At 34.2% G+C, this 27,322-nt stretch overlaps 1 protein-coding gene across 1 annotated transcript in view; it reads right to left on the reverse strand.

Moving 5' to 3' along the window:
* LOC123684895 (activating transcription factor 3) overlaps positions 1-27,322 on the reverse strand; it is an 82,889-nt gene that overhangs the window by 3,897 nt on the left and 51,670 nt on the right. Inside the window, exons 2-3 of the mRNA XM_045624399.1 lie at positions 15,065-15,414; positions 12,930-13,196 (exon numbers count right to left, since the gene is read on the reverse strand). Of these exons, the coding sequence (XP_045480355.1) occupies positions 12,930-13,196; positions 15,065-15,226 (429 nt within the window). The 5' untranslated portion in view covers positions 15,227-15,414. The remainder of the gene's footprint in view (positions 1-12,929; positions 13,197-15,064; positions 15,415-27,322) is intronic.

Below are 27,322 nucleotides of genomic sequence, written 5' to 3' on the forward strand. Positions count from 1 at the left end.
AATCGGTGTATTTGGGGAGGAAATCGGTGTAAGGAAGATTTTACCAAGAATATCAATTCATTAAAATAAAATATAAACAAAAGAACATTTAATTAACTGATAATACATTTTCTTGTAACCAAAAATAACATTAAGTGAAAAAATTAATAAAATACAATATTTTCATTAAAAAATAAAAACATATAAATTTTCCCCACAATTGGGTATTCATGAAATTGTCGACCCATACCAATATGATTTTGACAATATGGTTGTGACACTGTAATGAGAATTGATAGGTTCTATATGAAATAGTCTGATATTTCTGTTTTCTCGGTTGTATCGATTTCACCAAATCTAACGAAGAACAAATAGGATCTATTTCTCTGGTAGATCTGAGTAGACAGTTTCTTAAACTAAAGATATTGTAAGAATCTTCCACTACAAAAGTACAATAAAATTTTGGTACTTACCCAAGCAAGCTGTGATGTTAACTGGTTTTTCTGAACAAAATATGCAACACTGAATGTTGACACTTTCTCCCACCTTTGCAAAAAAGGCTCAAATGTTTAAAACCAATGAAAATAACACGAAAATCTAGACCAATCGCATAAGGACAAATTATTGGAAAAGCCAAAAAATTTTTGCGTTTCCTTTATCCTATATTCCTATCATAAACCCATTGAGTAATTGTATGCAATTACCTGCCGACAAATGTGGTCGGTACCTTCTAGTCTAGTTAATCCTATAGAGTAATAAACATGTATAAGCCGGAAATCCCAAAATTTCGAAAGCGCCCGTGGTCTGTAACTTTCCGGTAATGAAGGCCCATGAATCTTTGAATCTTATCTTTATGTATCTAAACCGAGCAAGATGTGCTCATCTAATCTCTTGCATTTGCCTATGCATCTAATTATAAAAAATATTTAATTTTTCGGTAAAAGATTCAATTTCGACATAATATCAATGAAATTGAAAAAACGGTATACATTTATCCCCTTTCGGTACATCGGGAGATCAGTTTCCAAATCGGTATAAATACCGATAAATCGGTGTTTTCGGCAACACTGTGCACCACTGTAATCGTTGCCGGCGATGCTCAACCGTCAGAGGTAACACAAGATGGGGTCGATAATGCTGCAGTACAAAAGACCTTATCCGGCGATAAACCGTTCGGACAGATAGAGGATGGTCTTGTTCTACTAACCACTCATCAGTTAAAGATCGAGTTGTCGCAAATAGGTCTCTAATGGTCATAAGTCTTAGACGTCGATCTTGAACTACATTTGTGCCCCTTCGACGTCCGGTGCCTACTCTTTTTAGATTTTGGGCATTATAAAACCACACTCGTCAACATCTCATAACAGTAGTTGGATTTCTGTTCGTACGCTTAGCGATTTCTCGAAATGACAACCCCGCCTCCCGTAGACCAATGATTCCACCTTTTTCAAATTCACTTAGCTGGCGATAAATTCCACGTACACGTGCTCTAGGGATTTTAACAAAAACTAAACATCGACTTTGGATCCCTCGAACAGCTGGTTTGTGGTTAATATTTAAAAAACTTGCAAAAAACGACTACATTATTTAAGTAACAAAAATTGTTCACATGAAAAAGCCTTCACAATTTTTTTTCCAAATTTCAATCATCTACTCCTTGCTATACAATCTATGCTTTACCAAAAAAAAATTTAAATTTAAACAGCCCCTTTGTAGGGTTTCAGTTTTTTTGTCAGTTAGTATCAAGTTATTATAAGTTCTCATAGAACGGTTCAAAAAGTTTCGATTTGCAAATTTGTGTGCAGAAGACTGAATTGAGTATATTGAAGCAAAACTCCGCATGCAAAATTTTGTGAGAAAATTAAATGAAATTGACTTCGAACAAGCTCGCAAAAACTCACGTAAGTGCTTTTTGATTTGATCTCGGCGATAGACATGAAAATTTAGTTCAATCGGCTTTTTTTATCCCGAAAAATTCATTATTCGATAAAAATAATTCCCTTATTTGCTAGTCTGTTTTGTACCCATTTTAAGCCACCTGTATTGCGGAAGCTGACTACACGCGATCAGCGGCACGCACCAACCCATTTTTTTTCGGCGTCAAATTGTAGGTTCGCATTATATAATTTGTACCATAATAGGATGTTTGTCTATTGTTTTCGTCTGCTGTCCGAAGGTAGTTGCCGACCGCTTACACCGAAATTGAGTTCAAGCAGCCCAAGCCTCATATTTTCCGTCGAACACGCCGCTTCAAGGCCACATATTTCAGCAAAACTAATTTAAATTCAATGTGGATTCCGCTGCTGCCCATCTGTATTGTTCATTGTATTCGTTAACTAACAATTTTATTAGGAATATTCTCTTATTCTTTCGGTGGGGCTTGTTTTCGCAAATTCGTGTGGTGAAAAAGTGTCGTGCGAAGAATTTCAAAGACGAACCTGCAGTTGACGGATTCATAATTGTTGTAACGTGATTTATTGATGGGAAAACGTGATTTAGTGACTTGGCCTGCTCATTTATTCTTCAATAATTCCTTCCGGTGTCGAATTAATTTTCGCATAATTAATTCGTTGAGGGATTTGCAAAAATATCACGTTTATAGTCTTATGTGAATGTAATTGCAACAACAGCATCATCCGGAATCACTCTGTTTGAAATTTGATTTGATTCCTACATAGCACTTAAAGTTCCACAAGAAATAATCTTTTATTTGAAGGAATATATCTTAATAATAATAAAATTTATTGATCCTTCAGGCTAGCTCTGCTAAATAACATAGGGCAGATCATTAAAATAAAGAAATATTCATAATAAATATAATTCAAGTATCTGAAATGTGCAATAGAAACTGACAAAATGAATAAAATAACGGGTGTTTTTTTTCGAGGTATATAACTTTAAGTTGGCATTACTGTTCAAGATGTCGATCGATTTAACAGCTGTCAAGTAATTTATTCTCAGTTTGGTTTGGCAATTCACCATGAATAGACTCATGCCTGAACAACGCTTGCAAATAGTGCAATTTTATTTCGAAAATAATGGTTCTGTGCGGAATACGTATCGCGCATTTTATTTTGTTTAGCGATGAAGAGCACTTCTGGTTGAATGGCTACGTCAACAATCAAAACTGCCGCATTTGGAGTGAAGCTAATCCTCAAGTGTATCTCAAAACACCGTTACAACCAGAATAACTGACTGTTTGGTGCGCTTTATGGGCTGGTGGAATCATTGGTCCGTACTTCTTCAAAAACGATGAAGGCCAGAACGTTACAGTCAATGGTGATCGGTATAGAGCCATGATTACAAACTTTTTCATTCCTGAATTGAACAACCATGATGTCCAGGAGCTGTGGTTCCAACAAGACGGCGCAACATGTCACACAGCTCGTGCCACAATCGAATTATTGAAAGACACGTTTGGTGACCGCCTAATTTCACGTTTTGGACCTGTAAATTGGCCTCCAAGATCTTGTGATTTAACACCGCTAGACTACTTTCTGTGGGGCTATGTAAAGTCATTGGTCTATGCGGATAAGCCACAAACCCTTGACCATTTGGAAGACAACATTCGCCGTGTTATTGCCGATATCGGGCCCCAAATGTTGGAAAAAGTCATCGAAAATTGGACGTCCAGATTGGACTACATCCGAGCCAGCCGTGTCGGTCATATGCCAGAAATCATATTTAAAATGTAAGGCCACAAGATTATCTTGCGGATAAATGAAATTCATGTCAATCGAATAATCGATCGTTGTTTTATTGCAATTCAAAGTTCTATAGCTCTAAAAAAAACACCCTTTATGTATATTAGGGAGGTTCCACCGAAACCAGTAAAGCTATGAAAGGTGTCCACGAAAAAAAAAGTTTTGGAACCACCTTTTTTAAAGTTAACTCTCCCTTCAAATTATGGAAGATCATTAAGATACCAATAATTGGCTCATGGAATTAAAATTTCAATTGAAAATGAAATAATGATCATAGATTAATTTTCGGAATTGTGTAATCTTCAAAAGAATGATCGTTTTTTATGATACATACTCGTTATCTCACTCAAGCAACTCTGTAGGTAATACACTTTTGATATATTATAATTGTTTGTACCGTGTACCGTGGAAAGGTTCAAAACTATCGCAAAATAAACTTTTATGAAGGTAACCTTGAAATAAAAAACTCGTTTCGTTTTATTGCATATCGGTGTACGTGTTTAGACCCATGGATTTAATATTTACTAATAAAACTTGTTAATTATATTGTATTTTGATTTCATTACAGTTAGGTATCTCAGGCATAGTAAACCTAATGGATATTGGTTTGAAATTTACATGGAATGTCAATTGAGCTGATTTAATGCATAAACATGAATAAGCACGAAAATTTGGAGAACAAATATTGTTCGTTCGGGATCATTTGAGCGCTCGTTTATCAATGCGCCAATATATCCGAGAGAGCAATTAGCGCATGAATGAATGCGCGCTCGAATAAATTTAAGTGCTTCCTCAATTTTTTGTAATATTTTGCAAGAGTTTTCTATAGTTCTGACAACTCTACCAACACGAAATTATGCACTTAACTTGAAATTGTTATTTTGTGAAATTTGTTTTTCGAAATATCAGCCCAATCGAATATTTAACCGTGGAAATATTTGATACTTCTTTTCCATTATTCTTCTTGACTTCTGTATATAATTCCGCTTAAAAAGGGATTTATACCACGTGACATTCTAATCATCTGCCAAAGTCTACTCCTCTTCCCTCAGCTTTTTTGAGATCCCACCACTTTTCGGGATAAGTGAAGAATCTCAAACCCTCCTGTGCTGTACCGTTCTTTTTGAATTCTTGAATGTCGTAGAAAAGGACGGTAAATCACTAGTTTTTTCGGAATGTAAATTAAATTAAAAGACTTTTCAATTGAGGAAATAAATATATGCATGATATAACTTTCCGAACAAGCATTTCTTTTTTTATGAATTTTCACATAAAAATATCATAAAAAAATTGACAAAGGCTAAAAATCCTGTTTTTATAAAATTATAAATAAAGCGTCTTTATTTTTAATTTGATAAAAACCGGATTTCAATTAAAAATAAAGATGTCTTCATTTTTAATTTTATATAACCGGATTTTCAGCCTTTGTCAATTTTTGTATAATTATTTATGTGAATATTCATAAAAAAAAGGAATATTTGTTGGGAAAGTTATATCATGCATATATTTATTCTTCAATAGAACAGTCATCTAATTTTTTTTCCATTCCAAAAACTAATGAATAAGGACTTTTCGCAAGAATAAACTCTTTAAAATTAATATTAGTTAAAACCGATGGTATACCATCGTAAAACATAGCTTACTCATTTTTCAACTGACCACTGAAACAGTATTCTCTTAAGTGATCAGCTTGTTTTTTTTTCCCGGTTTTGAGGTGAAGGATAGAGTAGGTAATTTTTTTCGATCTCCTTTTGATTTTTCTCTGGTTTTAGTGACGCGATCAACATAAAATTTTGCATGGCGCTTGAATTTGTTTTTCCATATTTGAAGACAATATTACATATCGGTGAATATTTATTTTTGAAATTATTAGGGAAAAAAGATTTACAGTTATAAAGCTGTTCCTAAATTGAAGGTACAAATAAAAGTTGGATAATTATAGAAAAAAAAGTCCCATGAACAGGGTGTTTCTCATGGTCTTACCTTTTATATGATTATACGAGTTTATCGAATCTTTATGAATCATTACTACAGATCGGCAAAATAAACACCAAAACTAATAATCAATTTATTCATCACAGCTCTGCACTAACTGGATTTTTATGATAATCTAGATTTTCTGAAGATTGTGTTTGATTTTTTTCTCGAAATCGGTTTCAGGTACGACAAAACTATAGGGAATGAAAAAGATTCATCGAACCAAAGGTTCTTTTCACATTTTTTTTGAACTACCAGAGGTCCACCAAAAAAAAAAAAAAAATTCTTGAGGGGAAAAACGGGTACTGCTCCAGAAAAAATATCACCCTGTAGATTTACATTTGAAATTAGTTTATCACGTAATGTGAACTCTAGTTTTCAGTATATATGAAAAAATTCAGTTAAATATCTTTCTGTATTTCGAGAACAAAACGTTTGTGGGCCCATGTATATAAGACTTTTTTCTTAAAACTATCTGAGGAGTCTTTCATTTTCATCTGTATTTTCAATTTGGAAAATCCTATATAGGTCTGATTCCACCCATTAAACGAACTCAACCGTGGCAATCGATATCCGAACCTACCCTGAAAATTTCAAAGTTCTTAGATCTTTCCATTTGTGAGTTACCGAGTTTACGAGCGCTCAAAACAAAACGACAATGAATATTTCTACTCATCAATATTTTTCTAATTTTATTTACATTTTATGTTATAATCACTGTCCCTTAAAGCTATCATCACCATAAACCTTTACGTTTATAGTCCTGAAACGTCAATGTCGACCGATGTTCCATTCTCAAATCTAGAATTATTTTACTTTCAATTCAATGTTTTCATATGGAAACCTCTTTCAGTGCCACCACTTATCGAATCTCGTGAATTGAAAGTAGGTAAACATGAAGTTCAAGTTGTTCTAGCACCATGGGCGCCCGCAGGGGGGGGCCAGGGGGGGCCATGGCCCCCCCTGAGATTTTGATTGTCTCATTTTTCATTATTTATTTTCATTTATTTCATTATTTTCATTTATCGTTTTTCAATAATTTTCATTTTGCCCCCCCTGAGAAAAATTTCTGCGGGCGCCCATGTCTAGCACAATTATTCTAAAATTAATTCACATATTCCAGAAATACTCGCATTGATTCGATTGATATGGAGTTTATTAACAATTTCAACTCGAATTATATAAAAAAATGCATGCAGTTACATTCTACATCGAGCCCAACTGAATGAATCATACTTAGAAATCCGTTTCATTATATTGTAAGGATAATCACGTCCATCTATTTTCATTATGGGGACTAAAGGCGAAGATTTGAATCGCGATCTGAACCTCCAAAACCAGTTTTTGCGGAGTCCTGCCCACACATCTACCCGAATGTAGGCAAAGTGGTTTTTTTTTAAACGATTTTCGTGCACTTGTGTTGTGTTTTATCGAAAGTTGGGCTGAATACCGTCCGCCATATTTCCATAATACCTACAAACATAACGGAATCGCCAAACCGAACTATGTGGGATTGGTTCTAAATGATACCCAGCTTATTGTTCCATTGGAAATACTTGGAGGCTCGTAGAATTATAAGTTGATGCATTGGGACTTATGAAAACAACAACAACGATACGAATTATTCAAAGACTAGTAAACACATATTGTCGCTCTCGTCTGATATCTACTCATTTACAGTCTGTTGAAACAAGGGTTTCGAAAGATACGTAACAGCATTTTTTTGGAATTATCCGTAAGATTGCAATAAACAGCGTTTATCAAATATTTCAACATTTTGGAATTAATTTTTGCCTTCATAATTCATGAATCGCCTTCTCGATTTAGGAGGATCAATAAAGAATAAGAACGACCTGAATGAAAGAGAAAAAGGAAGAAACACCAAAGAAAAAAAGATTTTTCAAATATGTCAAACAGAAACCAAGATAGAGCGAAATGTTTGAAACGGGTCATTTTTTCAGAGACGCTCTGTAACTTGAGAACGAATCAAGATATCTGTAATCTGCTTTCTAATATCTATCTATTATTTCGAAAAAAGGAATCGGAAGTCATTGAAGATTTTAGTTTTCGAAGATGCTTTCAGTGAGCATCGAATTTTGGACACTCTGTACACTACCTTTCTCACTAGGTTCTTCAGTGCAGATTCATTTCGATTCTAGCAATTTTTGGAAGAGAACATTCTATGGCAGTTTAGAATAAACTCAAGACTATTTTCACGAAAAGAATGTATAGTTTTTTTTTTATGTTACTTCGAAAATTAAAAGGCCTATGAATCGTATTTCTATTATTTCAATGATGAATTTCAAAATTTTTAGAATTTTCAATATCTAATAAAAATTACATACATACAATCTATTTAGAGTTTTTAAAAAAAAAATTGAACGTTCTCTCCTAACAGATTATAGATTATTTTTTAAATATAAATTTCAATTTGAAAATTCAGAAAATTTTGAAATTCATCATAAAATAATAAAGTAATACCATTTAAAAATCTTCCATTATTCAAAGTGATATAAGAGAAACTATACATTTTTCTATGAAAAAATCATTGAGTTCATTCTAAACTCCAATACAAAGCTTTCTCAAGAAATTTGAAGAATCGATCAAGCGATTTTCGCACAGATTGAAAATGAATCTTGAAATGAAGTATACACCCTTAAAAAAACATGTTAAAAAAAATCTATCACACCCAAAATACATCAACTTCCCTTTATAGATCTTTAATGGTACTTATATTATTCAATACTCGGGATGTGAAAAATTCAAAAAATTTCCTTTCAAAAGATAGTATTCTTCATTCCAAATCTTCAAAGATAATAACGAATAAAGAATTTGGGGAATTACAATGCCCACTAACCTTGTCATTTTTTCGTTCGTACGAACCAAAATAATGAATTTGCAGCAATTTAATGCAATTAACGAAATTAATGTTCCTATCATTATCTCTTTCAATTGCTGAGTGCGCATGGACTTTTAGGAGCTCCGTGGCCCCATTTTTTTCTCCTAGACAATGAGGTTGGATACAAGTAAATAACAACTACGATAAAACGGGTGATTCATAAATATCTTAGATTAGATATGCAATAAATCCCAATGTTTGGAGTTTTCCTACAACTGCGGCATCATTGCACGTTATCATGATTCGATTGAAATATGTATGGAATCATTCAACGAGTTTTAATTGCTGATTAGGTAGGAATCAATTCGAATGCGAAAATCTGTAGATGACGAATTTTCATTGGGAAAGAACATTGCGATATATTGTAATCTCATATTCTCTTTACTTTTTTGGTCTCATATTCAGCTCAGAAATTGCATTTCACAACATCCTGAACAACGTTGACTTCGTGTCTGTCTTTTTGTCTGTATGTCCACCTTGGTGTCCACACTTCCTTCTAACAGTCTTAACTTCTATGAATCTCAACCAATTTTAACGAAAGGACCAAGCATCTGGATGTATGAAAAATGGTTACTGGGTAATTTCAAATGCTAGTATTGTTTTTTGTAGACCTATATGCCCTTAATAAGAAAAGTTGATCAGCAGATTCTGACCCACGCTGGTTTCAAGTTATAGGGTGTTCAAAGTAGACAGAGTGATAAAAGCTACATATGTAATATTATCATAACTATTGAACCATGGTACATATTTAAATAGTTTTTCTTTACTTTGCAGCCAAAAAGGCTATTTTTCATTGATCTCTAGGGTTTTTTGATTTTTTAATGGTATTTATCGTATTTAGGACTTATGAGTTACATGAGTAGGCAGAAAGTGCTTAGCTGTTCAGCACATAAAATTTTTCATTTTCATTATTCGTTTATCAATTTGGTATTTTTATTGGAAAATCAAAGACGAAATGATATAATAAGAGCATTCTTGAAGAACACACTATCTAGCAAATCTCTTTGCTCTGAAGCGAATTCTACCAGTATCATCGGTTACAAAGTTGATATGGGTAACTTTGTTCCTTTTTGATCACTCATTATTACTGTCAACTTAAAGGTCTTGCAATGTGTTTCGTGAGAGGGCATCTAAAACATTTTCCAACAAAGCTTTGCTATGGTACAACGTGTTCAATATATGATGCGCGTATCCCAGAAGCCTTTAGGTTGAATCCAATAATGAATGATCAAAAAACAACCTAGTTACCCATATTAACTTTGTAACCGACGATACAGGCTGAATCCCACTTCAGAGCAGGGAGACTTGCTAGATAGGATGCTATTCAAGAATGCTGTTATTATATTCTTTTGCCTTTGATATTCCAATTAATACCTTCCTTCAATTTAATAAAAGTGACAAGGAAATTCGTTCGGAATGGAATTCTTGTAATGTCTTCAACAAAAGTCTAATCGTTGATCCTTCAGAGAAAGTTCTAGGTTTCCATCTCCCTAGGGTAATTTGGTGCATTTTAAATTGACTTAGAACTGGACATAGCCTTTGCAATAGTATGCTCTTTAAATGGCATTCTATTGAAAGTCCACTATGTGAGTATGGTGTAGAAGAAACCATTGACCACTTGATGAATACTTGTCCAATTTATAAATTTCAGGATAGAGAAGATTTTATTTGGATGAAGAGGAAGCCCATCAGTATGAATATGTCAGCTTATTCTGTAAACAAATACACAAGCCAGTCACTGCACCTATATGGGGAGACAGTGTTTTTCCTGAGGTTTTTATCTGTGGTCTTGTATCATACGATGAAATGTATGATGCGTGAATAAAATTCCAGGTAATTTTGTAAAGAATAATGAGAATAACCAATCAATGGCAAAATGAGAAGCAGCTAGGGTGCGATTAAAAAGATCTTGAGCAATAATACTCGTATTCTCATTCAGACAGAATTGAATTCGAAAATGGTGGTCCTTGATGGGTTCATTTTCCAATGAGAGAAATAATCAATCTATATCAGACAACAGTACAAATAAAGTTTTGATATATTGCATGTTGGAAAAAATTGGCAACATGTTTGCTCAAGAAATCCAATACTGTTTGTATGTAGGACCACTGCCAAATTCATATCGAAATAAAAGCATTATGTGCTCCTCAAAATATCCATCGTTTTATCGGCGTAAAATTATGCCTAGTGCATGTCAGAAACTATCATTCAACTAATATTTCAAATACGATTGCAATATCTATAGGCTGACCCAATTTTCCTTGGGTTGGGAGTATCCAACAGATGTTCAAAAGGGATTCGTGTGTTAATATACAGAAGGTCGACATTCACCTCCTACAATATTCGTTGGTTTGAACCCATGAAATTATGATTGGGTCATTTATTTGGATACGATGATTTCCTAATTTATTTTTCTAGAAATTCTTCTAAAGAAAAATGATGATAATTTTGGGAAGATTAACAGGTTGCGCCTTATAGATAATCATTAATTTATTTTGAATTTTTTACAAACACTTTCTGAATAGACAGTAATTACATGTAAAGTTAGAAATAGAGAAAAAAATATGAAAGAAAAAAATAAAAACCTAATGTTTGATTGTTAATTATGCACTCGGTCGCAGGAATTTGGACAATAAATGATTAACACTTACAGCAAACCAGCTGTTCGAGGAGATCCAAAGTAGATGTTCAGTTTTTTGTTAAAATGCCCAAAGCACGTGAACGCGGAATTTATCGCCAGCTAAGTGAATTCGAAAGAGGTCGAATTATTGGTCTACAGGAAGCTTGGTTGTCATTTTGAGAAATCGCTAACCGTATGAACAGAAATCCAACTACTGTTATGAGATGTTGTCAAGCGTGGTTTGATAATGCCCAAAATCAAAGAAGAGTAGGCACCGGACGTCGAAGGGACACAAATGAAGTTCAAGATCGACGTCTAAGACTTATGACCATTAGAGACCTATTTGCGACAACTCGATATTTGACTGATGAGTGGAGAACAAGAACATCCTCTAACTGTCTGAACGGTTTATCGCCGGATAAAGTCTTTTGGACTGCAGCATTATCGACCCCATCTTGTGTTACCTCTGACGGTTGAGCATCGCCGGCAATGATTACAGTGGTGCAGAGAACTTCAACATTGGAATGTGGAATGGCATCAAGTCGACTTTTCTGATGAATCTCGATTTTCCTTGGGTGCACATGATGGCCGAAGAAGGGTTATACGACGTCGGGGAGAAAGACGTGAGTCTCAGTTTGATGTTGAGCGTCATGTACACCGGACAGTAAGCGTTATAGTATGGGGTGATAATGCACGTGCAAGTAGGTCACATTTAGTCTCTATTCGAGTAGACACCGGACGTCGAAGGGGCACAAATGAAGTTCAAGATCGACGTCCAAGACTTATCTATGGCCTTTAGAGACCGATATGCGACAACTCGATCTTTGGCTGATTAGGGGAACAAAGCCATCTTGTAACTGTCCGAATGGTTTATCACCGGATGATGTCTAATGGACTGCAGCATTATCCACCCCATCTTGTGTTACCCCTGACGATTGAGCATCGCCAGCAACGATAACAGTGGAATCTTTTGCCATGGCCGCCAAATCCCCCGATCTTTCGCCCATAGAGTAAAATTGGAACATCATTGGTAGAATGATTGGAAATTTACCTCAGCTCCCACGAACCTTGAGACTGGTAGCTTGGGATAGTACTCCTCGAAAAGAAATAGACCATCTTATTGCATCAATGCCGAGACGTGTTTGGAATAGTATAGATAATCGCGATGGACAAACACATTATTAACAATTTTTTAAAAAGAATTTTAAACCCTTCGTTTTTTTCTACAAATTTCAATCGTTTACCCCTTGCTATACTATCTATGTTTTACCAAAGAAAAAATTAAAATTCAAACAGCTCCTTCTGGATGTTGCAGTTTCTTTGTCAGTTATAGAATATTTATTCATAATTGTTTTCACGCAAGAAAAGAGGTGTTCATAATAAGCCACCGAGATCTTGAGACTCAACACCGTCAATCTTTTTCTTTGAAGCTACGTGAGAAATGGAGTCTATACCAATACTCCACAATCGAGTCAAGACTTTGAAGATAGAATTATTCGTGAATTTATCCAGTTCATACAAACGCTAATGTAAAAATTGGTCAAGAAAAGCTTTATGTAAAGAATATGGTGCTGCAACCATAGCCTTGGCAGACTTCGGCTTGATATCGTTTTTCATGGGCATACCTTCTTCTTTAAGATGAAACAAAAATCCATTGATTTCTTTTCAAATATACTCGTTCATTTTAAATAAAAAATTAGACGTTTTATCGACAAACCCTTTAGTATAAATTTTTGCATTTTTTACTCACCCCACTGTCCAACTTGATTTTATCCTCTTCGCTCTCGCTGCACTCAATTTTCCTCATCCTTTTGGGGCATTTGTCGAGATCGAGGAAATCGTCACAGTCTTGCTGCAGTTTTCGCTTCTGTTCGATCGTCAGTTTGAGTCCCGCTTTTATCAGTTGGGAACATGTGTGTTGGATGCTGGGCGGATTATTGGCTGTTGGAGATTCCAGTTGAGAGGAGCTAGAGGAGTTCGAATCTGTTGAGACGTTCGTCGGAGGCCCATTTTTAACCTGAAATATTTTTTAGTAATTTTATGTGTCTTTACCTTTACACTAATTCATAATTAATTACATAATTCATCATTCTGATAAAAAGACGAGCACGCCACTGGTTTCTACGTAAAAATGTGCCTCTATAATGTTTTAATTTTAGAGCTCTATCATCAGTATAAGCGAAGATATAATTTTTTTTTATATCGCCGTTTTTCAATTTCCGCCAAAAATGAATACTACTCTTATTAGTTTCCCAGAAAAAGAAAACCAGAATGGGGTTTCAGATTTTGTCTATCTCCTCTAGTTTAAAAGTTGTAGTGCTAAAACACTGAAATTTGTACACTATCTTTCTCGCCTGGTTTTTCAGTGAACATTCATTTTGATTTTGTGCGAAAATCGCTTTATCGATTCTTCCAATTTTTGGAAGAAACTTTCATATGACAATTTAGAATATATCTTTTTTTTTCACAAAAAAAATGTATGGTTTCTGTTTTATATCATTTGAAATTCGAAATAATGGTTTTAACGTCTGAAAATATAATTTGAATTTCGAAATGTTTTTCAATCATATCTCAATATTTCAATGATGAATTTCAAGAATCGATCAAGCGAATTCCGCACAGAATCAAAAAAAAATCTGGAATAAAGAACCTAGAAAGAAAGGTAGATTATGGTCGATATTCGCTTAATTTCATGCTGAATATACAAAATTGAATATACAAAAAATAGAGAAAACCAAGTGAAATGGTTTTCTTTGAGTAAAATCACAAATATTACAAAATTTTACATTATCCTCAGTGTGTAGGTAAGTGGATGCAGAGTATCATTCCATTTTCCTAACCTAACCTAACCTAACTGAAGATGGACATTTCGAAAATTTCTTATAATTTCATTTCCATTCATCATAAATTATATTGTTTTTGTTGAAGAAGGTTGATATAATATTTAAAATTCAAACATCTGCAGAATTTAACAATAAAATTTCTTCCCTCGAAATCTTGTAACTTCTGTATGAAAACGAATTGGACCTTTTTTCGTAGGAAAAAAATTTAGAATGAGCGTAGTTGAATTCTATAAAATTTTATCATAGAGTTTGTAGAACACCCTGTATAGGCAATAGTAGGTATAGTTTTCAAGAAATTAATTTATGTTTTATCCATAATTCATGAATGGCATTTCCAAATTGAAAAAATTTCCTTTCAATATGATGTATATATCTGGAATGAAATGAATTTTTTTAAAAAAACTACAAATCAATTTTTCAGTAGAAGTCAATTTATATCGTGAGTTATATTTCGTAATGAAAAATTCACAGCATTTTCCACACCTCCAATTCTTGTTGATCTGAAAATTCCCCAGTAATTAAAATGTATGCAATTCCCCCAGGTGCTATTCTATGTCCTTTCAAACAGGTGGGTTAATGCTAATTGATTAATAATTATGAAATTTTCCCAAGGGAACCCTTCAGTATCGCCATAGCTGAACAAGATAGGATAATGTCACAAGAAGAGTTACGAGTATAACAAAATACATATCAAGAATATGTTTAGAAAGGACAAATTTTTGCTGAAATATTTCCATGAATTGAAATGAAAATTAGTTTCATAAGGTACTTAAATATTTTAAATCTGGAAATATAATAATTTCGAAGTGATTTTAGAAAACATCGTACCTCCTTTATAGTTTCCTGTTTTTTCGTATTCTCACCTCTTTTAAAGAATTTCATCGATTTATTGATCAAATTATTATTATTTGTTAATCATTACGAATTGTTTAATTCAGCCCCACTGATAGTCTCTCATGAGGGCGAAATCTTCACCAAAAGCTCACTAAATATTAAATAAAAATTCGAAGCAACAAAATAAAAATAACACAATATTACTCACCTTGTGACTACCATCTCCAAAATAATTGTCGAGTGGATTTGTCATGGCAATCAGGGAATTCAGTATCTCCGGGGTTCTAGGGGTAGGTCCATTAGTTTCTATCAGTAGATTGTTGACAGCATTGGCTGCTGTCTCGGCCAAACTCACGTTCAAGTTATACATAATATCACGATTTTTTTTACACTTTTACAACTAAAATCACAATTGAAGCCTGTGAGGATGCCCACAAACTGGTTTTATTACTAGGAAAATTAGAAAATGTGTCCTATACAGTTTTCACGATGCACAGCTTACGTTATCGAAAACTTGGTTCTCGACTGTGATGTAAGGATTCTCTTGAAGAGGGAGACCTGAAAGAAAAAACAATTATTGAAATATTTTTAATAATTTTTTTTACTTCAATGTCATTTATGAATTTTTCGAAATAATTTCTAGGGGAAATGAAAAAGCAAGCATGTAAATAAAAAAGTATGGAATACATATAACATATAGAGGTACTACACATGCTACATATGACAAAAATTATTCATTCAAAAGAAAAAAGTATTATTCAATCATTATATCTTATTCATTCATATTAAATATTTTTTTCGGCAACCGTCCGGGAAGTGCTCACTTCCCGGACGCTTTTTCTCTGAGAAAGTAGCATTTCCCGGCCTAGTCCGGAAAGTACGTACTTCCCGGACTAGGCCGGAAAAGAATCATAGAATCCATAGCAACGGCTGACAGTTCATATGAAATTAGTTGTCAAAAATTTGCGTGTTTTTTGATCGCAATCGCAATAAAATATGGAAAACAGCATAGCGATAGTGTTATTTTACATGGTTGCCGAAAAAATATTGTACGCAACATGCCCGAAAATGGTTTTTTTGGACTCACAGACTTCCAGGACTCGCTTACGCTCGTCCTGGAATTTTGTCTATTCGTCCAAAAAAACCTTATTTTCCGGACTTGTTACGTAAATTACTATTCTCTTTTTCATTATTGTAATGAGTTCATTACAGTTCTAAAAACAGTTCTGTAATGAACTCATTACAGCATTGTTTTCAGTTATATTTTTCGTTTTGTGGTTGTCCTCACAGACTTCCAATCCTATCAAAATTCAACAGATGTCAAATTGTCAATATAATATAATTTGGATTTAGTGAAATGATTTGCGACATTATATTCGCAATTTCTTCTAATTCTGTTGGTGTTAAATCGATTTCGTCAGACCTAATTGACGAGTTTAATGCGTAATTATAAATTATTTCGAAATTCGAAACGTACGATCCAAATCGAAATTCCGTAATCTGTCAATTTTCGTAGCAATCACACCAACTGCCAAGATACGAAGGTACAATACAAATGCCACTAGGATGTATTATCTGAATTTTTCATTTTAATTTCGACAATATTTCATAAAACTTGACTGAAATAGAGAAAATATCGTCTAATACTCGTTGCAGAAGGCAATTCCAACACTCTTGCGTTCGAAAACTCGCTCCTTCGTCACTCGTTTTCGAATTTCGCATTCGTGTTGGAATAAGAGCCCATTCTGCAACTTCTTTTAGAATATAATATTCAGTATCTAATCTTAATATTAATTTGATTTTCAGATATAAATCGTTTATTCAGCTTCTCTTCATGAAATCACTTTAATTGATTCATTTAGCTTTTTAGCCAGTTCATATATTATCAATTTTAAAACCTGTATCGTTCTTGGAATCTTCCTCTTATTGCAGATGGACATATTCGCTTCCTTGTTGAGGAGTGTGTTTGAACTGTCCCACACACAAACATATTAAATGGTGCTTATCAATTCTAATCAAAGCTCATGGACATTGTGACATCTATGAGATTTAATAGTGATTTATGCTTCGGAAGATTGATAACTGTAGATGAGGTATAATTCCTTACATTCCCCAGAAAATTACTGCCAGTTAAATTTATGAGGAATATGCGAAGGTAAAATTCCTGAAGGGAATATAATCAGTTTTTATCATAGCATATAAAACCCCGTCATAAAATTCTGGTAAACAAATCGTATTTTATAGAGATCGGAGGTCATTTCAGAATGAAATTAAGAATTAATTCCATAACACAATATTCATGAACATAATATCACATCTTTTAACAAATTTGATTCAAACCATGCGAATGTATTCTTCATTCAAGCATTAATCACCTTGATTATGGACTAAACTCAAGCAGCTCGTTCAATAATAAATTCCTAAGTAAAGTAATGCATCGATTATACAATACGACATTCAAAATCAAAATGATTGATGGGTTTCCTCCGCTTGAGATATTGGAATCTTTCACGCAATATTGAAAAGTTCGTTCAGCCTTCAGAGAAGAAACTGTTTCCATTAAGACTGGTTTGAAAAAAACGCTAACGGAAAAAATAAATAAACAATCGTTTGTGATTGTGATCGTTGCGAATTCTCCCTATAAAAATAGTGTGAAATATTGACACGAATGATTTTATTCTTAGATCTAGTGAGAGGATCTACATGTTGTTATATGTGAGTTTCTTGAAGGAAGAATCAGCTTTTGCCGTTCTAATCGAATAGAATACGATTTTCAATTTTTAAGCAATCTTATTTGACATACAACTTAACATCTTTATGAAATTTGGGTTTGTGATTTAATAGAACGCTCAAAATATGGAATTCATATATTTGTGAAGCAATCATTTCCATCTGAGTTTAATTATAAAGGATTCAACCAACTGACTACTGGCTATTCACAAATGTTCTTTAAAAAAAATAATAAAATTGTTATTTTTCCTGGGGTAACACAACTGTTCACTTGTTCAGTGTTCTTTATGCTTACACAGAGTTCAAACGTCATTTTTGTATGTTTTATATCTCAATATGTCGAAAACACTGCAGCGCTCACTTACTCTTGAAAAACTTCAAGATTGAAGAGGCGAATTTTGAAGGGACTAGCCTTTTTGGAAATTTCAATAGTATTGGTCCATTTTCACTTGATTTCTCCATCGTTTTTTATGGCGGCGCTCACATCTTCTTTCTGTCAATGCCGTTTTGAGGTTAAATCAATAATAAACAACTTTTGACAGAACAAATAAATTTTTTTGAATGATGCCGTTGATTGGTTAATTCTTTGAATAGCGCTACCTTGAGGAAGAAAAAGAACCCATGCAGAGCCGAGTCGCCAGAATTATCTTAAACAAAATCTAATCTGTGAACACACCATTATTTGAGACATCTCACTCGATACTCCTAGGTTTGTGAGACCTCACAAAAGCTCATATCTTGAAAGTTTCTCCACCATTTGTATCGTCAATGGAACTATTGAATAAAGAACACTTCTGAGTTTTCTTTACAATTGGAATCTCATGATTCAAAGCACTAAAAATGTTCAATGTTTCATCGAAAAAGTTTCAGGAAAAAATCATTGACCAAAATACCAAAATAACAAGTGTTTGGATAAATAAAATAACAAATATTAAGCCGGATAGTATCCCAAAGTAATACAAAAAAATAGTTATTTATAAAATAAAACGAAGTAATTTCCACTATGTTATTTAATTGTTAGCAACAATTGTTTCGCCACACTGTGGCTTCATCAGGCTACATTTCTGAACTGATAAGAGTACAAAGGTTTTCGGAATCTTATATAGGAACAAAATTGGCACAAAAATATTCGAAAGGGTATAAATTACAAAGTTATATTGGACCATTTACAGCCTGGGATTTCCAAACTATCGGAAGAAATTCAATAAAGGGGATGAGTTTACATCCGTTTGTTCGTTCAACAGAATATTTTGGGTATTATACCTGTTTATTTCTAGGGATTCTAAGAGTGTTAGTCTTAAGCTCTTGTTTTCTAAATGAAGAATTTTAAAGTTGTTATTGAAGGTATGGTCCCATTCTTTTAAGTGATTCGCGTAGGTTGAAAACGAACTGTCAGATGTATAACTCTTTTGGTGTTCCTTTATCCTTTTATTGAAAGATCTTCCTGTTTGTCCAATATAAACCTTAGGGCAATCATTACAGGTTAACTTGTAGACACCGGATTTACTTTCTTTATCTGTTTTGTCTTTATTGTTTTTAATGAACATCTCTAAGTTGTTACTTGTTTTGAAGGATATTGTGTAATTGAATTTTGTTTTCAAGTATTTAGCAATCTTTTCAGAAATATTATTAACATAAGTTAACGAAAAAAATTTAGTATCAATACCATAATTTACCTTAGGGTATGTTAGACTCAAAGCTTGCTTTCTTTGTTTATTCCTCAAAATTTGATCAATAACATGTGGACTGTAACAGTTATTCACAGCTATTTGTTTAATTAAATTTAATTCTTTACAAAAATTACCATGAATCATGGTAATTTTTGTAAAGAATTAAATTTAATTAAACAAATAGCTGTGAATAACTGTTACAGTCCACATGTTATTGATCAAATTTTGAGGAATAAACAAAGAAAGCAAGCTTTGAGTCTAACATACCCTAAGGTAAATTATGGTATTGATACTAAATTTTTTTCGTTAACTTATGTTAATAATATTTCTGAAAAGATTGCTAAATACTTGAAAACAAAATTCAATTACACAATATCCTTCAAAACAAGTAACAACTTAGAGATGTTCATTAAAAACAATAAAGACAAAACAGATAAAGAAAGTAAATCCGGTGTCTACAAGTTAACCTGTAATGATTGCCCTAAGGTTTATATTGGACAAACAGGAAGATCTTTCAATAAAAGGATAAAGGAACACCAAAAGAGTTATACATCTGACAGTTCGTTTTCAACCTACGCGAATCACTTAAAAGAATGGGACCATACCTTCAATAACAACTTTAAAATTCTTCATTTAGAAAACAAGAGCTTAAGACTAACACTCTTAGAATCCCTAGAAATAAACAGGTATAATACCCAAAATATTCTGTTGAACGAACAAACGGATGTAAACTCATCCCCTTTATTGAATTTCTTCCGATAGTTTGGAAATCCCAGGCTGTAAATGGTCCAATATAACTTTGTAATTTATACCCTTTCGAATATTTTTGTGCCAATTTTGTTCCTATATAAGATTCCGAAAACCTTTGTACTCTTATCAGTTCAGAAATGTAGCCTGATGAAGCCACAGTGTGGCGAAACAATTGTTGCTAACAATTAAATAACATAGTGGAAATTACTTCGTTTTATTTTATTTATAATGAATTTCCGCCAAGTAAGGACCGAATCCATTAAATAAATAGTTATTTATGCAACAAGTGCAAATATTGAATGTTTATTGCACTCGACGTGAAATTGTCCGACTAGGCCGAGTTGGACAAAACGTCGAGTGCAATAAACAATTTTTGCACGAGTTGCATACAACATTTTTTTCTACGTTCATGCAAAAAGCAAAAAATGTATGTATCATGAGGTTTGGTCATAGTACAGACAGTTTGCTTTATGGAGGTAGACGGTTACAAATCGGATCAGTTTTGATTAAGGAGTTATTCTCGGGAAGGCATTGTTTGTTTATCTCTGGCTGCTAACATTAATACAAAATAATATAAAATATGTAACTGTTTAAAACGTATTGCCAATATCACAGCATATCTGATAAATAAGTAGTGGGTTTGAACGTTTATGTTTGTCATGATGACAGCACGTTGAAGTAGAATGACAGATGAGTGCAATAAAAACTTTATTGCACTAGTGCAATAAAGAACTTCTTTTTCCACTAAATATAGTTCAATAAAGTTTTGCTTTTTGCATGAATGTAGAAAAAAGTTATTTAGAGTTATTCTAATCGTAAACTCATGCACCTCTTGCACCCTACACAGTTCTTTGGTATTCAAGGGTGCAATTGGGACATGAAGGTTTGAGCGCCCAAAAGCTCCTGATATCAGGTCAATTCTTTCCTTATTCCAATTTGCATCTGTTTCTGTTCTGTTTTCTGTTTAGTCTTCTGGGCCACAGTTAGACTCCTGAGAAGTCTAGAGCTTGTACATTCAAATTCATAATCATACCTACAAGCAGGAAGTCTCTTCGAATAAAAATCATATTATGTAAAAACGTAAAGGAACCAATTAGTCTACAAATCTGTAGAGATCTTGAGGAATAGCCCGCTTTTTGGGCAGCTGTCATTTTTTAAAATTTGACAAGTAAAAACTAAAAATGAAACCTAACAGGTTCCAATAATGGAATGAAATTGTTTAAATTCACTACAAAATAGTGAAAATTTTGCAGTCACAGTTCGCAAAATTAAAGCACTTTTGTTTCGTCATGAACCACCTTCTCGGTCATCAATAGTGATACTGGTGGAAGAATTTGAGTTCCTGGCACAATTTAGTGATGTGGAGAATAATAAAGGGTGTTTTTTAGAGCTGTAGAACTTTAAATTGCAATAAAACAACGATGGATTATTCGATTGACATGAATTTTATTTATCCGCAAGATAATCTTGTGGCATTACATTTTTAATATGATTTCTGGCATATGACCGCCACGGCTGGCTCGGATGTAGTCCAATCTGGACGTCCAATTTTCGATTACTTTTTCCAACATTTGTGGCCGTATATCGGCAATAACACGGCGAATGTTGTCTTCCAAATGGTCAAGGGTTTGTGGCTTATCCGCATACACCAATGACTTTACATAGCCCCACAGAAAGTAGTTTAGCGGTGTTAAATCACAAGATCTTGGAGGCGAATTTACAGGTCCAAAACGTGAAATTAGGCGGTCACCAAACGTGTCTTTCAATAAATCGATTGTGGCACGAGCTGTGTGACATGTTGCGCCATCTTGTTGGAACCACAGCTCCTGGACATCATGGTTGTTCAATTCAGGAATGAAAAAGTTATTAATCATGGTACTATACCGATCACCATTGACTGTACCGTTCTGGCCATCATCGTTTTTGAAGAAGTACGGACCAATGATTCCACCAGCCCATAAAGCGCACCAAATAGTCAGTTTTTCTGGATGTAAGTTTTGTTTGTTGATGTAGCCATTCAACCAGAAGTGCACTTCATCGCTAAACAAAATAAAATGGACGTAGTGCGCGATACGTATTCCGCATAGAACCATTATTTTCGAAATAAAATTGCACTATTTGCAAGCGTTGTTCAGGCGTGAGTCTATTCATGATGAATTGCCAAGCCAAACTGAGAATGAATCACTTGACAGCTGTTAAATCGTCGGCCATCTTGAACAGTAGTGCCAACTTGAAGTTATATACCTCGAAAAAAAACATCCTATATTACTGGTGTAGCCCGTACCTTTTATGTTTGAGGTTTGTCGATTCTTCATCGCTCTTTGGGATTGGAATGGGGCTATAATAAATGATTTTTATAATCGGAATTAGAAGTTATTTTAGACATAATGGCGCTAGGAGCCAGACAAGCAACGATACAATCGCAATTTTGCAAAAAAATTTCCTAGCCGTGTTATTTCTCGAAAAGGAGATTACAATTGGCCACCGAGATCATGTGATTTAACATCTTTGGACTTTTTTCTTTAGGGCTACGTGGAAGATGAGGACTATGCAAGTGCTCCACAATCGATTCAAAACCTTGAAGACGGAACTCATGGAGTTATCTAGTACATACTGCAGCAAATGTGCGAATTGGTCGCGGAAAATTTTATGAAAATGATATGATATTGCAACTGTAGGCGTGGCGGTCATTTAGCTGATATTGTTTTCCATAGTTAACGGCGTACCTTCCTCTGTACAACGGAATAAACATCCATTGATTTCCTTTGAAATATACTCGTTTTTTTAATATTCATATGTAACTTCTTATTAGGAAAATCGTTAGTTGCCTGTCTAAGATTTACATTTTTTTAATGGACTAGTTTAGTGATGTTGATAATTTATACACGTTGATAATATTTGACACGATAGAATTAAAATATAGAACAAAACTGATAAATCAGTGAAAAAATTTTGAAAATCCATCAATAAATGACTGAGAAATAGATTATTTAAATTTACGTATTTTAGCGCGGAACGTCTTTGGTCTCCGACTCGTCCGTGACGTCACGCCACTTGCCTGTGATCGCTACACCATAAATTACGTTTAAATACTTAGCCGCGCCAAGGCTTTCGCGCCAAGGCTTTCGCGCCGTTTGTAGTTGTACAGTGTAGTTTTAATTCGAGTTTTGTTTTTATGTCACCATAATGGAAGAAGGCTTCGTGAAAGGACAAAGTTATTTTTACTCAATAACTTATTTCAAACCAACTTACACCTTAGTATTTTTATTATCAGAAATAGACAGCTAGTACTGATAGGTACTACATCAAAATGATCTTCACACACATATGAAGTAGTTTTAGGTCCAATTGAGTCACGCCTCATTAATTTGCACCACTTCTTCCTTTGATTCATGTCATTTGGTACATGAAAAAACAATTTATTGGGATTTTTAATTGTCGTGCTTGCACACATAGGCACAATACAATATTTGTAGGATTTTTTTTTTATTTCAGCCATCGTGTAACGAACAAAACACGACACGAACGGCACAAGTGATTGTACACCAATGAATTCGTAAGCACTCTGCGAATACCAGTCGCCTCGTGTAAGAGGCGTGACGTCACACACTAGACTATGAAATTATTCTTCCAAGCGCGACTTCAAAGTCCCATAACTTTTTCATTTCTAGAGATATTTCAGTGATTCTTCCACATTTTTGTTTCATTTTACTTAAATTTTTAGAATTAATCCTTAACAAAAAAATGAAAACTATTCCATTGGATGATCATCACAATATTTGTGGAATGGATAAAAACCTTTTTGAAGTTATGTTATGAATATGTTTTCAATATTCAGAAACGAGTACTTGAGATTACAATCGAAGGCGCCTCTTTGGAAGCAACTCAAAACAATAACCATTCATAATTTATACACAAGAACACAATCCTTGAAACAATTTGGGTTTTTCAGTGGTCGATCGTATCATCAGATACTTCTTTCATCGTTTGAATCGATCTTTCAATACCCAATAAGTACTTAATATTCAATGTACCAACTTTGAAGAGGTTTCCTTACATTAAAAGTATATGAGCATTGCCTTATACAACTGGAAGGGGCCCACTTTAGGTATACAAATAAAGAGGTGTGTTTGCTGAATTACTGTATTTTTATTTGCACTTCACATCTCGGTTCGGAATTTTATAGCTCCAGTATCCGTCCAACATACACTGCTCTCTTTCATATAATTTATTGGACGTATGGCCGACCCTAAATTCTATGCATAAAAAATACATATAATGTATATAGATAATGTTGTGGAAAGGTTATACCAAAAATCATTCCGCGGATTGAAAAAAACATGCACGATTTCTTCATAACCCTGGAAATATTCAAGAGAAATTGTAGCTTTCGAGAATACCAAATTTAAAATTAACGTTTATTTTCAGTAGTAGTCAATCAGTAACACCCAGAACAGAAATTCGTTTTGAAATCTATATAAGTCAATACAGAAGAACTTCTTCTTTTTTTAATCGTGCCCGCCTCCTTTCCCCCTAAAATTCTACTGGCCTACCCTAAAATTTGACATAGTAAGGCTGAAATAACCACAAAATTAGCAGAACTATAATTTACTTTGGCCCAAAACAAATCCACCCCCCTTGGCCACCCCCATTTCTGAAAGCTGACGTCGCCACTGAATATACACTGCGCAAAAAAATTAACGCACATTCTGAAAATCTCAATTTTAATGAAAGTTAACTCTACATTGATTTTATAACTTATTTTTTATGTTCTCTCGGGAAGGTTTTGAACGAAACAAGACACATTAAATGGAAGAAAAATTCAGGATTTCACCGAATCTTATGTGGAAGAAGAGAACTAAACAACTTTCAAAATACTGGAATGCTGATAATTGAATAAATACTTGGTATTTCCACCCCTTGCGTTAATTACAGCTCGGCAACGACGGTTCATACTCAAAATGAGTGATCTTAAAATGTTCTGATCTAATCCTTCCCAGATTTCTCTGAGTTGGATTCCTAAGTCATTAAGAGTAGCTGGATGATTTTGTGAACTTCTCAGCCTTCTATTGAGGTTGTCCCAAAGCTGCTCAATCGGATTAGATCTGGACTTCTTGCTGGCCATTCCATTCGAGAGACTTCAACCTCTTCATGGTACTCCTGAACGATGCGCGCACGATGGGGTCTGGCATTATCGTCCATAAAAATGAAATTTTCACCAATGTATGGGGCAAATGGCACTACATGCTCTTCAAGAATGTTCCTTATATACCTATCAGCATTCATAGCTCCATTATCAACGACTACTAGGTCTGTGCGAGCAGTCAAAAATATTCCACCCCATACCATAATCGATCCTCCCCCGAAACCAGTAGTATTCAGGAAATTGCACTGAGCATATATTTCATGTGGACGTCTGTATACAAGGGAACGTCGATCACAATGGTAGAGGCAAAATCTAGACTCATCTGTGAAGAGAACTCTTTCCCAATCAGCCTCTTCCCAATGGATATGCTCTCTCGCAAAATCCAAACGCGCTCTTCGAAGGGCTGGGGTGAGAGCTGGGCCTCTTGCCGCGACACGAGGCCTTGAATCATATTCTCTGAGGCGATTTCTTATTGTCTGAGTGCTAATTTGCACCCCATGAGTTTGCTCAAGCTGATTTTGAAGGAGGCGAGCGGTTGCAAACCGTTTTCTCAACGTAACGTTCTTGAATGGCAGTTGTTACCCGTGGTCTACCCTGTCCTAGTCTTCGGATATTCATACCTGTCTCCCTGAATCGCTGCAACATTCTGGACGCACTTGTATAGGAAACTCCAAACCTTTCTGCAATTCTTGTGTATGTCCACCCTTCTTCTCGCAAAACTACCGCTTGGGTACATTCCTCTTGGATCAAATTGCGTGTTTCGCGTTGCATAGCGATCGGGTGTAGAAAATCAAACGAAAAAAAAACTATTGTTCACTAGAATTGATCGAAAACAACTGATTTCAGAATGGACCCAATACATTCAAAATCTGATTATCTCATCTTTTTTTATTCCTGCTGGGGAAAAAACATCTGTATTGAAGAAAAAGGTTGAAAGTGGATAACATATGCATGCATAATTCTGATAAAAATAATTATCATTGAGAACACCTTCAGTTGTAGAATAAATTTGAGATTTCAATGTGCGTTAATTATTTTGCGCAGTGTAGTTTCTTCAAGCAGTTGATCTGAAAGAAACATATCAAAGTTCAATATCAATTTCCCCAGTTTATAGGGTGCAATGGAATGCAATCAAATTCAATTGAAAAATGTATCAAGAACTGAGCTCTAAAACAGCCAAGTGGAAAAAATTTGAAAGTACCTACATATCTATAATAATCTGTTCAATTGAGAATTTTTCATTGATAATAAATCAATAAATATCACTATAGCAATGAAAGAAACAAAGAAATCCTCATTATTCTCACACACACTTAAATATTCATTTTATGTAAGGAAAACAAAAAGATTCAAAATTAATTAAGAAATTTAGTGACGAATAATTTGGTTGCAATCCTGAGTAATGGAAGCTCGGGTACATGAGTGCCTTAGGGTAAAAACTGATACACCTATAATTACCTATCGTAAATGATAGGGTTCGGAACAACAAATGGAATAACACTCTTCCAATAGACCACCAAGTGTACACTTTTAAACTAATTTTAGATCTGATGTAATATAATCATAGTACATTAAATTTATTGATTTGTGCTTTATTAATTTCGATCCGTGATTCGATGGAATGCATGCTTACATCCAACCGATAGCGGAGGATTGTTGCGATATTTTTTCGTTTTGAATTTGTTTGGATAATAACTTTCACTGGGAAAGTTTGAAACGTTGCGAATTTCACTGAGAGGTTTATCATTTTCATTATCTCATTAAATGATTCCACTCATTTGAAGCAACATGAAAACACTGCAAATTTTAATGTATGATTTATTATTTTTTTCAATGTCCATTTCACAGATTTCCTCAACTCGTGTTGGAAGATTTCTTTAATAACAGGCCAATTGAAAAATTCACGGTCTACCATAGTATTACACATTCTTTTGGCAAAATTCGATTTTATTATTCAACATAGTTGCCTTCGAAGGCGATACAGCGATTATAGCGATCTTCCAACTTTTCGATACCATTTTTGTAGTACGATTTGTCTTTCGCTTCAAAATAGGCCTCAGTTTCGGCGATTACTTCTTCATTGGCGCTAAATTTCTTTACAGCGAGCATTGTTTTGAGGTCTGAGAACAGGAAAAAATCGCTGGGGGCCAGATCTGGCGAATACGGTGGA

The sequence above is a fragment of the Harmonia axyridis genome, chromosome 7 (assembly GCF_914767665.1).
Source record: "Harmonia axyridis chromosome 7, icHarAxyr1.1, whole genome shotgun sequence".
Classification (NCBI taxonomy): domain Eukaryota; kingdom Metazoa; phylum Arthropoda; class Insecta; order Coleoptera; family Coccinellidae; genus Harmonia; species Harmonia axyridis.